Below are 14,268 nucleotides of genomic sequence, written 5' to 3' on the forward strand. Positions count from 1 at the left end.
GACAGAAAACCACTGTGCTTTGCTTAGTGCTCTAAGTGTGAACTTCTTGATACAAACCTTTGGAAAATGAGAATGAGTAGCCACAAAAGCTTCCTTGTATTCAGCCTCATATGATGTTCTCAGCCCTGTTTGGAAGCTGCTCAGAAAAAGTTACTACAGTTCTCAAAATATTTCAGAAACCAAATAAAAGCTTGTGACACACAGGGTTCAGAAAAAAAAATAAATTCATGGTGTGGTGTCTAACTGTAGCACGTTCTTCTAGGTTGGGCAGCTTGCTACACAGAACTGCTGGAGACTGGCCTTTCTCACCCAGATCCAGCATTTCCAGTTTATGGGACTTAGATCTAAGCTCTGGTGAATTGGAATCTATCTAGGTAACCATTGCATCATATGGGTAAGCACACCTCACAGTAGGAGGAGAACCCTAAAATAACAGTTCTGTAAAATTAGATATTTTGTTAATTGTACATAAACTCCCAATCCTACAAATGCATGTGTTTTCTGGAATGCTGTAGTCATCCAATGCCAGCTGAAGGATAAGCATAAGCACAAGCTTGTGAAGGAATGCTTTGGAATGTTCCAAGCCCATGGTCCTGAAGGAGATCTATTTAGAACATAAGGAAAGTTCAAATGGGTTTGGTTTTCATAACAAAACAAGCCTCAGCAATGTAGGACCTCCAGAGATATTTGACAAATCATTCTGTATTGTATTATTAAGAGCTGGTGAGAAAATCAATACATCAATAAGGCAAAAATGCTGGTACCAGGCAATATCACCCCCTTGTTCACGGTAGGTGAGTCCTTGTTTTTTGAAAAAGCATTGCACTGTTGGCAAATACACTGATGAAAATAAAAATGCTGTAACTGGTACAGGGCTGGGGGCAGTGACATTAACAGCATATCTGTTTCAAGGTCTGCCTTTCAAATAGGTTAGTCCACCAGATAAAAAAGCCGTTTCCTTTTCCCAAATGAATTCCTGCCCTTTAGTGATTCTCTCCAAGAACTACACAAAGCCTTCCAGATTCATGGGTCCTCCCATCACCTTTACAGTTTCCCTACACAAGCCAAAGTCCCAAAATTGGAAGAAAAATTTCAGAACCACTGAATGAAAATACTGAAAGTAAGGAAGAACCCCTTTCCTGAACTGAAAACGCACTCCTGGATAAAAGCACATTACTTCCAGAATGCACATGCAGATGTCTCCTCTGCAAGTTTTGAGAATTTTCTTACTGATGCCATTTAGAATGAAAATGTTCCCTTGAAAGGCTTTGGAAAACAAATAGCATCAAAACTTTTTTTTTTTTTTCTCTTTTTAAATTAGATATGATGCTCCTGAAGAATACAAGCCATAAACACCCTGCTCCACACTTTCAAGTGTGGCTTTATTCCAACAGAAGTCCAACAACAGCAGGGGCTTTTGTGACTTCAGGGCTAACCCTGGGATGAGACACTGACTTTAGATGGCAGCAGTGCTAACAGCTATTGCAGGGCTGCTCTGCCATAGTGCATTAGCCTAGAAAAGATCCAAGGGATCCAAAACTGGAATTCTTTGTCAATCTACATTTCCAACAGACTTGAAATGAACCATAAGCTGCAGAGTCAAGAATTCATTCAAGAAAACAGGAGCCCTAAACTCCAGCTCCAACTATTCAGTTTACTTGTCCACAGACTGGAGAGGAGACTTTTCTTTTCCGGAGCTGATGCTTTCTGGACACATTGCAGTGGAGAAATTTCTGAAGCACTCACAATTACAGAATTTTGCTGTCTTCAGTGAAACTGGGTATATATACTCCCTTGAGCAAATTTGGCTGGATGCTGGTGATGTTGAAGTTAGAGCAAAACGTAACTTTCTCATTTGTGTTAGCTCTGCAGTAATGATAGTGATAAGAACGTGCTATCACTTCTACTGGTTTAGTACCAGAAGTGTAAAAAGTGTTAAGTGTTTTGGGTTTGTTTTTTAACCTGAAAAGTTGTTAAAGAAATACACCTAGGACTATCCTACAAAAAACAATTTTTGTGCCCTTTATGCACTTTGGAATGTAATTTTGGAGAGGAATTAATAGACACTGTGGCTTCAAAACATTCAGACATCAAAAAGAGCACAATGCAACGATTATTTACAGTCTCCATTCCCTCCAATCCAGCATTCATATATCTTCATATATGAATTACAAGAGGCACTTTCTATGTTGCACTCTGCCTCAACTGAAAATATTTACAATTATATTTACCTAAAACATTTGGTCAAGACTGGCTATTGCTTATGCAATTATTTACCCAAATCCCTGGCCCCTGTACCAAGAAGTGGGAAGAAAAGCACTGAGCAGCCAACTGAAGAGTTATCAAAAAGCCTGATTTCAAGAACCAGAAACTCTTAAGAAACAACCATGGTAAGAGGAGTATTGTCTGTAAGATCTTTATTTCTTCCATAAAAGAGGAAGGACTACATCATCTACGCAGAGAGCTTCCAATTTCTATTAAGCAAGATGGTTCAAGCTATACCCACATTTTTGGGGAGGAGGGCAAGGAGGGGGAAGGGGAGAAAACAGCCTTGCCCCAAACAGCAACCATAAAGACAAGCTGTTGAAAACTGGTCACATTTTGCATTCCTTCAGAAACCAAAAGGGAGAAAACAAAGCAAACTCCCAACTTACGTGCAAGGATGGCTGTATAAAAATGTCAATTATTTAAACACAGTACTTCTCTGGAGGAACCTGCTTGCAGAAACAAAAGCAATGCCTGTGCAGTAAGTATCTTTCCAATGTCACTTTAGAATATATACAATCCTGTCTGGATATGCAAAAGCCAGTAATACCAGAGGATAGAAAAAGCAAGTAGGCAACCCACCATCCTGTGGCATTAAAAAGTGATTAAATGAAATTCACAAACAGTTTAGTGAAGTTTCTGATAGACTAATCACATAGCAGGGCTCTAAACAGAAAACCAGACCCATTATAATAACATTCCCTTTAAAAAACTTTTATCTTGGCAGAGGACTTATTGTATTTATTATATGGAGAAAGTGGCTTCTCACTTCAGATTTAGAGGGAAAAGACAGCTTCCCACAGCAAGTACTAGTACAAAATCCATTCTTTGCTTTAAGTCTCCATGTTTTGGAATAAAGATGAATTAACTGTTGACCCAGTTTATAAGCTCATCTTAAAACTGGCCTGTACTTCAAAACAAATTAAACAAAAAATTATTCTGTTGTGCAGCAGAGTGTTCACCTACAGACACCAATGATTCACTTGAAGCAAAACTTAATTATTTTCTGACAGATTGGTTAAAATTGGCCAGGGAAATCAGAGCTAAAAGCTGAAATACTTTTCAGAAGCCATATGCAGCAATGATGCACTGCTTCCCCCAATTACCTACCTGTACAGTTCACCCAAGCTAAATAAGGATGTTTCTCATTGTGGCTACTGCATTATCTGTACTTTTTATATAGAAACACTACAGTGCTAATCAATACAAATATTTGGCTCATTTTTTAAATTCAGGAAGTTTTCTTTAACATGGCAGGTGCTCCATTTCAGACAGCCACACTGATGAAAACATTCCTACATGGCAGATGTCTAAAAAAAATCCCATGAAAAAATCAAGCCCGGTGGCTCTCAAATCTGTCACAAATATCCACATTCAGGATATTTCTAACTAAATACAGTGCATAATTAACAGTCATCTTAGAAAGATTTAACCTTTATTTGCCCATTTATTTCAGTCCACACTTACCCCCACTTTTCCCAGTACACTGGCTGGATCACAAAACACTTTGCCACAGCCAAGAAGAATCTTTTTGGGTTGGTCATTCACTTTGGAGTTGTATTGTACAATACAGTGCTAAGCAAATTCTGAATTCAAAGCGGGGGGGTTGATAGATGAAAACCACACTAATATTGTATACAGAAACTGGTGCTCAGCAGTATTGCCTTTTCAAACATTCTCAATTGCAAACTCATCTATTTTCACAATCAAAACATTTTGTCTGAAAAGTTTATTTTAGTTTTCTGAACACTCTAAAGCAACTGTGCTTTTGATGTTACAAAAGTGTTCAGATAGGATTAACAAAAATTAAAATGTTCTAAATTACAAATTTAATTCCTGTAAGAGCTTGAGAAATAGAACAGAAAAGCATGACATACACACATTGTGAAGAAACCCCAACTTTTCATGCAATGGCAGGCAAGATGTAAAAAGCCACCCGAATTCACACATTTTTACACCGAATCATCAGAAAAAGTACTCTGTAGTAAATCTGTACATCCAAATACATTTGGGATCTACACCTAAGTTACATTATTTAATGTTATATACACTTATTACCCCTTGTATGATGTCTTAAGGAAAATCTTCATTCAACCCAAACCCCAAAAAAAAAAAAAGCAAGACTAACTTGGAAAAAAGGAGAATCACTTTAGACATTCAGTTAAAACGTTGGTTTTGTTTTAATCTAGACCTCAGAGTGTTTATTAAAAAACAAACAATCCTCTCCATTTAACATTTTGCTTTCTAACTGTACAGTAAATTGCATTGCAGAGAACACATCCCGTCTTCAGACTGTATTTTCTTTGGATGGATTTAAGATGTAACTGGATATTACTTTAAAGATAAATAAAGGGAAGTTGGTCCAACTAGAGCAATAGCTGATATATTACATGCATATGGGAGTTTTATATATGTTTAAATTATTTTTTAAACAAATGAGTGTAGGGTAGTTGATATTGCAAATAAACCAAAAAGCACCTGGAGTTGAAAATACAAAACATACCTCCTATCCTGGCAATGGCAGTAAAAATCAGAAGAGTAATCTTTCTGGAACAGCATTTTTACATAATTTAGAAATGTTGAGTACCAGGAAGACTACTAATCAAGTAGTTTTAGCAGCCAAGTTTCCCTCTTTTTATTGAATGGAACAAATGCTTTAAACAAACTGTTTGTCCTCTTCACTGAAGAGAGCTAGTCTATTCATCTTTAATGAGCTAGGTTTTTTGTTTTTTGATGTCGGTTTTTTGGGGGGGAAAGATTAGCCACATACTGTAGTAATGCCTACTGCATATAATCCAAGCATTTGCTGTGAACAGTTGGAGAAAGCAGTCAGTAAGAACCTAGGATCAATGAAATAGATGTTACTTTAAGCCATCCACGAAATGGAGACCCATATAGTGCCCAGTGTTAAAACCCAAATCTCTTCTCGCGCTTTTTGCTGTGCAAATTCATCCCCAGGAAAACAGGAGCTGATCCATAGTTCAATTTTCTTATTTCCTTAGTCAATTTTCACATTAGTGTAGATTTTACGAACAAAGGCACTTGTTCCCATGTAACCAATAGCTCCTGCAAAAGAAACCAAAAACATTGAATATGTTAGGAGCTGATCATCAGAACAAGCCAGCAGTATAAACCATGCACACTTCAACAGAGAAAGTCACACAAAGCACATACTCTGCACACAGAAACTCTTCTACCTGCAATACTTGTTCTCAAACTCTAATTATCCATGTTACCCCTGAAAGGCTGAAAGGAACTTCCCCTGTCTAGCAATCCAAATCCATTAAGCCATCTTACCAAGAGGCCATGCTCACTTGGCCTTGATAAATATAGCAGCCCCCCTACTGCTGCCAATAACCAAGTCCATTTTTTCTGAGCAGAGGGTAAAAAACATACAATCACCCACTCTGCAGGGAAGGTGGATGGGAGGGCAGGTTTTTATTCTAAGTTACATGCCTTCTGGATGAGTGTTTTATTGGCAGATGGCTTCTTCCCTCCCACAAAGCACAAATAATAATAGATCCCGATCCCAGGAGTCTTACACTCCAAGGAGGTCTGTACAAAGACATTAACAAGTAGCAGTTAGTAGTTCAAGAAACTGCAACCTGTGGTTTTCAAATTAGTAAGAGTCATGAGCAAAGTATGCATTGTCACAGCAGTAATAAAAGAACGGGTCACTGAGTTTTTGATAGAGCCAACAGTTTATGCTAAACCCAAAATACTGCAGTATTAAGGACATCCAGAAAAATTAAAGAAATGCACTGGACTAAGGCCTCTTCTCAGAAAGAGATTCAGCAACCCTCCTGGTCAAACCAAGAACCTCAGGTTTGCCAGGCTCAGTAAATACTGTGGTCTTACAACATCAGCAGGAAATGTCTTCATCCCTTCCAAGCAAAATGAGAGTAAGTCAATTTGGCTAATCGTCATGTTTGAAGTGAAGTTGAAAATCAGGCAAGAATTAGAGACAACTGCTGTCTGCCTGCCAACACAGTTGTATTTTACAGAATGGATAGAGAAGTCAGTGTCTGTAAATCACTATGGAGCACTCCTAACATTAAATGCTTGGATGCTTGGTAAAGAACACTCTTAAGAAAAAAAACATTTTTCCTTCCTGGAAGAAACAAAGAAAAGCCCAGAACAAAGCACTGCAGTGAACTAGGATGCACCAGAACTGCAGAAGACATGTTAAAGATAGAAGTCTAACCCATGCTAAAATTTTTAAGCCAAACTTTCCAGTAAAAATATAAAGTGGTTGGTTTGCCTTTACATATTAAATCTGTACAGACCTGCAGCTGGCATTGCTGGCTACGGAATTATTCAGATTCTGAAGAGTTCTTTAAATCCTGGAGACTGATGAGATAATTTATGAAGTCAGCCATTAAGCTGTCACAAAGCTTTGATTTTTAGACCCTCAAAAACCCAATATTTATACCCAATCAAGAAATCTGCACAAGGCAAAATTTAATAAATAATAATAAATCATTCCAATGTTTTTGGAGCAGTAAGGAGTTTGTGGATTCAGCTTCTGTACAGGACAGCATTCCAAGCTGTATAAATATCATGGCAACCATTCCACTGGCCAGCAAACAAAAGATTTGCATTACTAACTTGGGCAAAGTAGAGTTCCATTAAAGCAAGTACAGCACACACAAGATGAGGCTGCTGCTTGCAAGCAAGCTGAGGATGCAGCAGAAGGAAGGCCTGACTGTTCAAGGAGAGACCAGTGCAGCACTTGGACAGACCCAAGCACGGGCTGTGAAGAGGTGATGAGAGCTTGGAGTCATACAAAAGCATGTGCAGATTTTTCTGCAGCTTGTCAAGAAATTAATCTTCTGTCTTATGAAGTAAATGAACAAAATAATGGCACTGGATTCCTGCTTTAAGACTCAGCAAGCTTTTCCTGTTAAAGCCAACACTGCCAACAGATCCAATGCCCATTTCCATTGCCAAACTGAGATACATTCCAGAACTTGTTCTTTAAGAGATCCTCTAGAGATGTAATGCCAGGTATCACAGATATTTGAGAGAACAAAGCATTAACTGTGTTTCACTTGGGATCTAGAGATTGCATGAGGTGGAAGTGAGGGGGAGGAGTAGAGAGTATGGTCACATGAGACCACAAGCTCTCATCCCCATAAACAAATCAAAACCTATTCTGAATCAGAGAGGTGCCTTAGCCATAAAGGCCACTAATGGCCAATACCCAAGGCAGGGGTTAAGCCTCAAGGCTACTTCACAGGCATTGAATAAAACATGGGGCAGGGAGGCAGAAACCCTGGGCAATGAGGACTAAAGAACATCCTCCTGATTCAAATGCAAGGCAGCTGGCTCATCTGAATTAAAAAAAAAAAAACACAGTAAAGGGAAATATTATATTTATTTATTAAACACCTTACCAGATGATATTTATAACCCAGTTATGGCCTATTTAGGTTCAGCAGAAATAGACTGCAACTGTATTTCAGCAGAACAATAAGCTTTTACATAAAGAGAAAAATCTAAATACTGAGTAAGAACAACCACAAAGCAAAAAGAGATTAATTCCCATCTATTACTTCAAACCAATTACTACAGTCATGACTTTGTAAGCACAAAATATTTTTAAAAGCTCTTTAAGTATATTTAAACACTGAAGTGTGGTATTGCAAGAGGCCTTTCTATGTAGCCCCTAAGCTTTCCACTAAGTTGGGAAATGAGTCTTAATCTTTTCTGCCACTAAGAGGGAAACATGAGGAGCTCAAAAGGTTTGGAAATTCTCACAGGCTCCCTACGGTCCGGTCCTAGAACTGAGATGCTCAGCAGAGAGCAGCAAACTGTGGATCAAAGCATCCCACTACATGTGGGATTGAGTTCACTAGGCATTGTCAAGGGCATTAAACCCAGAGCTGAATGATCCATTCCTACACAGAGTTTCCCTGTGGCTGCTTTGGGCCCTAACTAGTTCATCTCCCATCCAACTGTGATACCCAACACGCCCACCCATGTGAGCCTCCAAAGAACAGCTCCACACACTTTTCACAGACCTACAGACAGTAGCACACACACTGCACAATTCTTTAACACAAATGTTTTTGTTAGACCTCAATGGCTGCAAGTTCCCTACACAAATGCTTTTTGACAGGGGATTTTTTTTCTCCACTCCACATGCTGAAAATGGCACTTCTCAGTAAAAAGGAATCTCACGGCTTCTCTTCCAACACATTTAAAAAGACAAAAAGAAATCTCAATAGAGCTGTGGAAATAAAGTTTAGTGTGCTGAAGTATATTCTGGTTTTGAAAAATCTGGATTTTACACTAATATTCCATCAAATAGTGTCCTATCATGGACACTATTTGATAGAATATTAGTGTAAATAATTGTTTGTCCACTGGTGGACAAACTTGGCTTCTGCATCACAGACATTTTAATCAATACTGGCCTGAGCACTTTTGAAAGAAAACATTAGAGCTGAAAAGTATAAGCCTATTAAAGAAAAAAAAATGGCAGCAAGACTACCAAAACAGCAGGGAAGGCTTGTAATGTGCCAAGAACCTGATGAAGCAAAATTACATTGTATGAGAGGAAAGGGGAACAGGTACTCAGCTGTTAAATGATGAATTTCCTTCCCTTTTTATAAAGCACTGTGATATCACCCACCCTTTTGAGATATCAAGAAATATATACTTTACAGAAGTAAGTTCCTGTAAGACATCTCGTGTCACAAATACCATTATGCTTGTCTTTACCATTTCTAAGAAATCTTCCCACTAGCTATAGGACTATTCATTAATATTAAGAAGTATTAAATTAAGATCACTCACCAAAAAATCAACATTATAGAAAAGTGCAAAAGAATCAAGAAGCACTCGCTGAAGGTCATAAAGGAAGTTATAAAAATAAAGTTTACATGTTAACAAGTTTTTGGCTTTAACAGATGACCTCCCTGCCATGAACTATGTTTTTGTCTAAACATCTGTCAAAACAGTATCTTAAAAAGCAATGAAATCCAGCTGCACACAGGAGCACCCTGCACTCTCCTCACCTGTGAATACTGCAATACTTATTCTCAATAATTATTGCAATAATTATTTTTCGAATGTTATCCTCAAACTCTCAGTCCTCTGTTCTGCTCACCCTCATATATACGTGCCACAAGACATACATGGTACTGTCACCACTATGGTGCTATCATTGATGCCTCAATGGGTGCACCTAGCTCCTTGTCTTGGGTGACAGTAAAATACCGAAAGCAAAATGCTAGCATGGTCTCAACTTCATTTGGAATTTATTTTGCAGAATTTCTTGCCAAATACTGAATCTTTCAAGCTTGCACAGAGGGTGAAATTCTCTGCATGGTATATAAATTATCTTCCTATCAGAAGACACAATCCACAGGAATCTCCTATAAAAGGTAGGAACCAAGTATAAGCAGAAAACTCTTCATATTCTTCTTAAAGACTTTTTGAGCAGGTCTTGCAGACATACACATTCCACCACCAAAACCACCAAATTAAAGTCAGAAATATGAGTCTGAAAAAATTGCTGGAAAACCTTCAAAATATCTGGAACTTACCACACATTATTCCCAGAGCTGTGCTAAATACTGCCATATAACCAAAGTAAAATGATGTTTGAAACAAGCCATACATCCTGAAAAAGAAAGACAGAAATTTATGCTAGCTGTTTCCCTTGTTTTTTGTCAATAAAACTGATTTGGCAATACAGTAATCTGATATTCAAGCAAGAAAAGTATCACTTACTTTGTCTTGAAAAAGTAGTAGTAAAAGGAGTACATGTAAACATAAATCGCAGTTGATGCCGCAGAAAGAAAGCTTGTCCACTGCCTAAAAGTAAACACACATGTTCATCATACAAGTAGCCAAAAGGCTTCCCAAGAAGATGCACAATGCACTTGGAAAAGAGCCATTTAGGCTGAAGAAACACTGCTTTTCTACAAAAGTCTCACAGTGTGGTTGCAACACTTACCACCTGTAATCCTCTGCATTTAGCAGGAAATACGTGCAAACGATGGTCACACAAACTGTCACAATGCACAGGATAACCAGGACCAGCATCATAAAGCCATAAACATAGTAGATCTTGTAAGCCCAGAATGAAGTAAAAATGAAATACCTGAAGAGAGTAAACAAAACATGCAGATGATATTGTCGTTTAACTTAAATTGTAACTTTTAATCAAACTGGGAAACAGCTGAGGTACTCACATTTCAATAAAAATTGATCCAAAAGGGAGGATTCCACCTAGGCAAACAATAACAGCTGGTTCCATGAACCTGAAAGATATTAGGATTAGTTTAGGCATAACTGAAATTTTTCATTTATTAACATATTAAGACCAGATCATTAATACAGCACAGAAGATTGTTTAAAGAGCATGCTAACAAGAACATTTCTGTCTCTTACCAGCAGATTAGAAAGATTCCTTCAAAAATGTCACATGTATGGATAAAACAAGAAGTTACTCTTGGGGAAAGCTGAAACAAAACATGAGGCTCATGCCTATCACCTACAGGCATAAGGTTAGCCCTCTAACCAGCCTTAAGGCCACAGAAAGAATCTTTCTTGGCAAAAAGGGCCCACTAGCCCTGCATGAAGGCAGTGAAAACACAGTGCTGCTGATGGCTACAGATACAGCAAAAAGCACAAGCAAAATTTCACAGGATAATGGTTATATAAATAAGAACCAGTGTTCATTTTTAATGCTATACTGAGTCATGAACATATGGTTAAAAATAAATACCCAGCTACCTGTAGAAGACACTGCCACTAAAAGGTGACCCCCCTGTAGCACTTGCAATGATCCTGAATCCAGCTAGTAACCAGTGATTTCATTTGCAGCTTCTTTTATTATTTATAGGGAGACTTGTCTAAGCTGATGCTGTGTTACTTCATCATGTCAAGAGAAGTATTTTTAAATGTCATGCTGATCCCTAAACATCCATCAGAATCCAAGATACCAGTCACAATATAAATTAAAGTCTAACATCTGAGCTGCACAACCCACCACGAACAAGAGACTCAGTGTCTGCACTTCTTGGACATTACAGGCTTACATGTTTCAGTGCCCCTTTCACTTTGTCTGTTCCATTCCTCTGAACAGGGAAAGCAAGAAAAGTCTATTAAAAAAATCCTCTGAGGATATTTTAATTTCCGTAGCTTGCTGCTTTCACCTCAGAATTAAATTAATAGGAAAAAGTGATTGCATTCATAATTTTCCAAAAACCTAAGTATACTTTTTGAGACTAGGCACCACTATGCATTCACATCAAAAATTATAAAGCCTTCTGCACAGTTCAAACCATATATTACCTGTAATATTTTAGGCTCTGTGCCACCAACAAAAGTACAGAATTGGGAACAGCATTGCAAGCTTCTCCCCACCATAACCCTGCAAATATGTCTCAGCTTGTGTTAGGAGACCATTAATCAGAACAGTTCTGCCTCCAAGGCACACTCAAATTCTAAACCTGTAAGAGGCATTAACTGTAGTGGAGAGGTTTTAGTGTCAATATATCTATACAAGAACTGAGTTGGCACCACCCCCTTTACACAGAGACTAAAGAGCATTTCAGGCAAAATGTAAATCAGTGATCCAGGAGTGTAAAATCTGCTACAACTATTAACCATGGTGTTTTAATTCAAAAGAAAAATCATATAAGGAACATGCCAGTTGAGCGGTTATTCTAGGCATAACTCAATTTAAATTAAAAGGAATTACTCCATTAAAGCTGAAGACCAGAAAAGCCATTTTAAATGTATTGAAGTGAATATTTCTAGTTAACATTATGCTTGTCTTTACCATTTCTTCTCTGGTATAGGACGAGGCACTGCATTGACACGACATGGAAAATTAGGCTGTCCTGACAGATTTCGGCCAAGAATAGTCCCAACGAGGTTCAGTGGAAGGATGACAAAGAAACAAATACAGCACACTGCCACCTGCAAGCAAAAATTTAGTTGCAATTAAAAAAACAGGTCTAAGACAACAATAGAAGATAACCAGTATTAGTCCTTAGTAGTTATTGTTGTAGAATCATACTCCTACTTATGAAGCATTAGTCACCATATATTTTATCAAATAGAAGCATTTTTTCCCTGAGAAACTTTCTAATAAACATTATTAAGTATATTTTCATCCATCAGTTGAGAGAACAAACCATTACAGACTGCTTTACTGTTTCCACCTAATCATTATACTCAATACATTGCACAAGAAATAAAAGGAAATCTTCATGGTACTTCATAACAGAAAGCATTGTCAGCATTTTTTACAGTTTTGTAGAGAGTGCAAGTGGGAATTTCTCTGGGAATCGACATCTAGCAGTTAGGTAGTTACACACAAAATTACAAGTGTTGGGTGCAGAATTTTTTATCCAATAAAAAAAAACAAAACAACAAAACCAAGCCAACCCCAATAATAATCACAAAACCGTGTAAAAATGCTACCAATTTTGATTCAATTTTGGGTTCAATGTTTTCCACTATGCACCAACCAGGCAATTAAGAACACTGACTGACAAAGAAACCAGTCACCACTGGTACACCAAGATACATAATTTAGAAACACAACACACCTACTTACATATAGAAATCACGTTCATGCACAATACAGGAAAGGTCAAGCCAATGCCCCAGCTCTTTCCAATGGAACAGCCTCTCCAAAAATCTACCATGAATCTTTTTATGTCACTATACTTATGTAGCTCCATTTTTCCTAATTCTTAAAGGCAACATAATTTATATTCCAAAACCAGGAAAATTTCAAGTGTGAAGCAAGACGTTCTGTATTCATAACTCTTTAGCACAAAAAGAAATAGCATTAGACAGTTTGTTAATTTTTGATATTGATAATCAAAGACAGAACAGTTGCCCATAATGCAATCACCACAGTACTGACTACGGACCCTGTGACCTTTTATATGCAAACATATGAAAATACTGCCTTTTAATGGCTTTGTTGCCTGAGGCTGTGAGTACACCATGGTGCCTCCTGAGCAAAGGAGCTACATTTGTCTTCACTCCAGCAGAATGCCAAGTCCATGGCAGCAGATTAATGCAAAACAACAGAGAGCACAAGAGAACTAAGAGCTCACATTGACTTGCTTAAGAAGCAGTTACTCTGAGGATAAATAAAAGCTGCTCGTGTATGTTGTATCTAATAAATCTACAGCAAGCAGCTGAAAAGAAAGAATAACATTAGTTCAATACAAACATAGCATTAGGTGAAACACACAAATTTAAGGCAGCATTTTACTAAAGTCAGTGGGTTATTCTTTTATTACTGGCTAGCTTAGGTCAGATGGGAAGGGAAAACATTGCCTGGGGTTGGATGGAGCAAGCCTTCATGCTTCACAGGAGGGGTACACCAAACTGGTGGGCCAACAAGCAGAAGCACTTTCCAGACTGCTCTGTATATCTTTGAGAAGAGGTTATTAAAGAATTACTTCATGAGCCACTAAAATATGAAGCGTCACTCATAAACAAGGAGACACTAAGTTGTACTTCTATTTGAAGTATAAATAATATAATAACAATAAAGCAGTTTTTACACAATTAATTTAGTATCTCCCATTTATCTTCTTCCATTACCCAAAACACACACGTAAGCAAAAAAATGTTTAAAGTAGGACACTGAGATTGCCTAAGAATAAATTTCAGGAGAAGCATACAACTCACTCAATGGATACAGGTTCTGCCCTTGAAAACTGCTCAGTCTAAATGAAGGAGCAGATGAGAATTTTCAGAGAAAAATGTCAGAAAGTATCAGAAACATCAAAGAACATCATCTTGAGCACTACATTTATTAAAATCCTCACCAAAACATCCCAGCTTGTTTGAGGTGCAATGGGTAGAAGAGATTTTCAAGAATTAAGGCTTGGATAGTATCCAAAAAATTTCTGAGCTGAACATATTGCAACCACTTCCATTTTCAAGAAGAGTGTGCTCTGCTTCCTGCAGCAAGGCCCTCAGGATGTGTTGGGTGGCCCATCCTGCTCTGTGGTG

General features: G+C 37.9%; 1 protein-coding gene across 1 annotated transcript in view; it reads right to left on the minus strand.

The window, feature by feature from the left end:
• Window positions 1-2,400: 2,400 nt before the first annotated feature.
• Window positions 2,401-14,268, minus strand: part of TM9SF3 (transmembrane 9 superfamily member 3) — a 45,372-nt gene continuing 33,504 nt past the window's right edge. Inside the window, exons 10-15 of the mRNA XM_009087377.4 lie at window positions 12,065-12,204; window positions 10,470-10,538; window positions 10,232-10,378; window positions 10,006-10,089; window positions 9,819-9,895; window positions 2,401-5,331 (exon numbers count right to left, since the gene is read on the minus strand). Coding sequence (XP_009085625.2) covers window positions 5,264-5,331; window positions 9,819-9,895; window positions 10,006-10,089; window positions 10,232-10,378; window positions 10,470-10,538; window positions 12,065-12,204 — 585 coding nt within the window. The 3' untranslated portion in view covers window positions 2,401-5,263. The remainder of the gene's footprint in view (window positions 5,332-9,818; window positions 9,896-10,005; window positions 10,090-10,231; window positions 10,379-10,469; window positions 10,539-12,064; window positions 12,205-14,268) is intronic.

The sequence above is a fragment of the Serinus canaria genome, chromosome 6 (genome assembly GCF_022539315.1).
Source record: "Serinus canaria isolate serCan28SL12 chromosome 6, serCan2020, whole genome shotgun sequence".
Classification (NCBI taxonomy): domain Eukaryota; kingdom Metazoa; phylum Chordata; class Aves; order Passeriformes; family Fringillidae; genus Serinus; species Serinus canaria.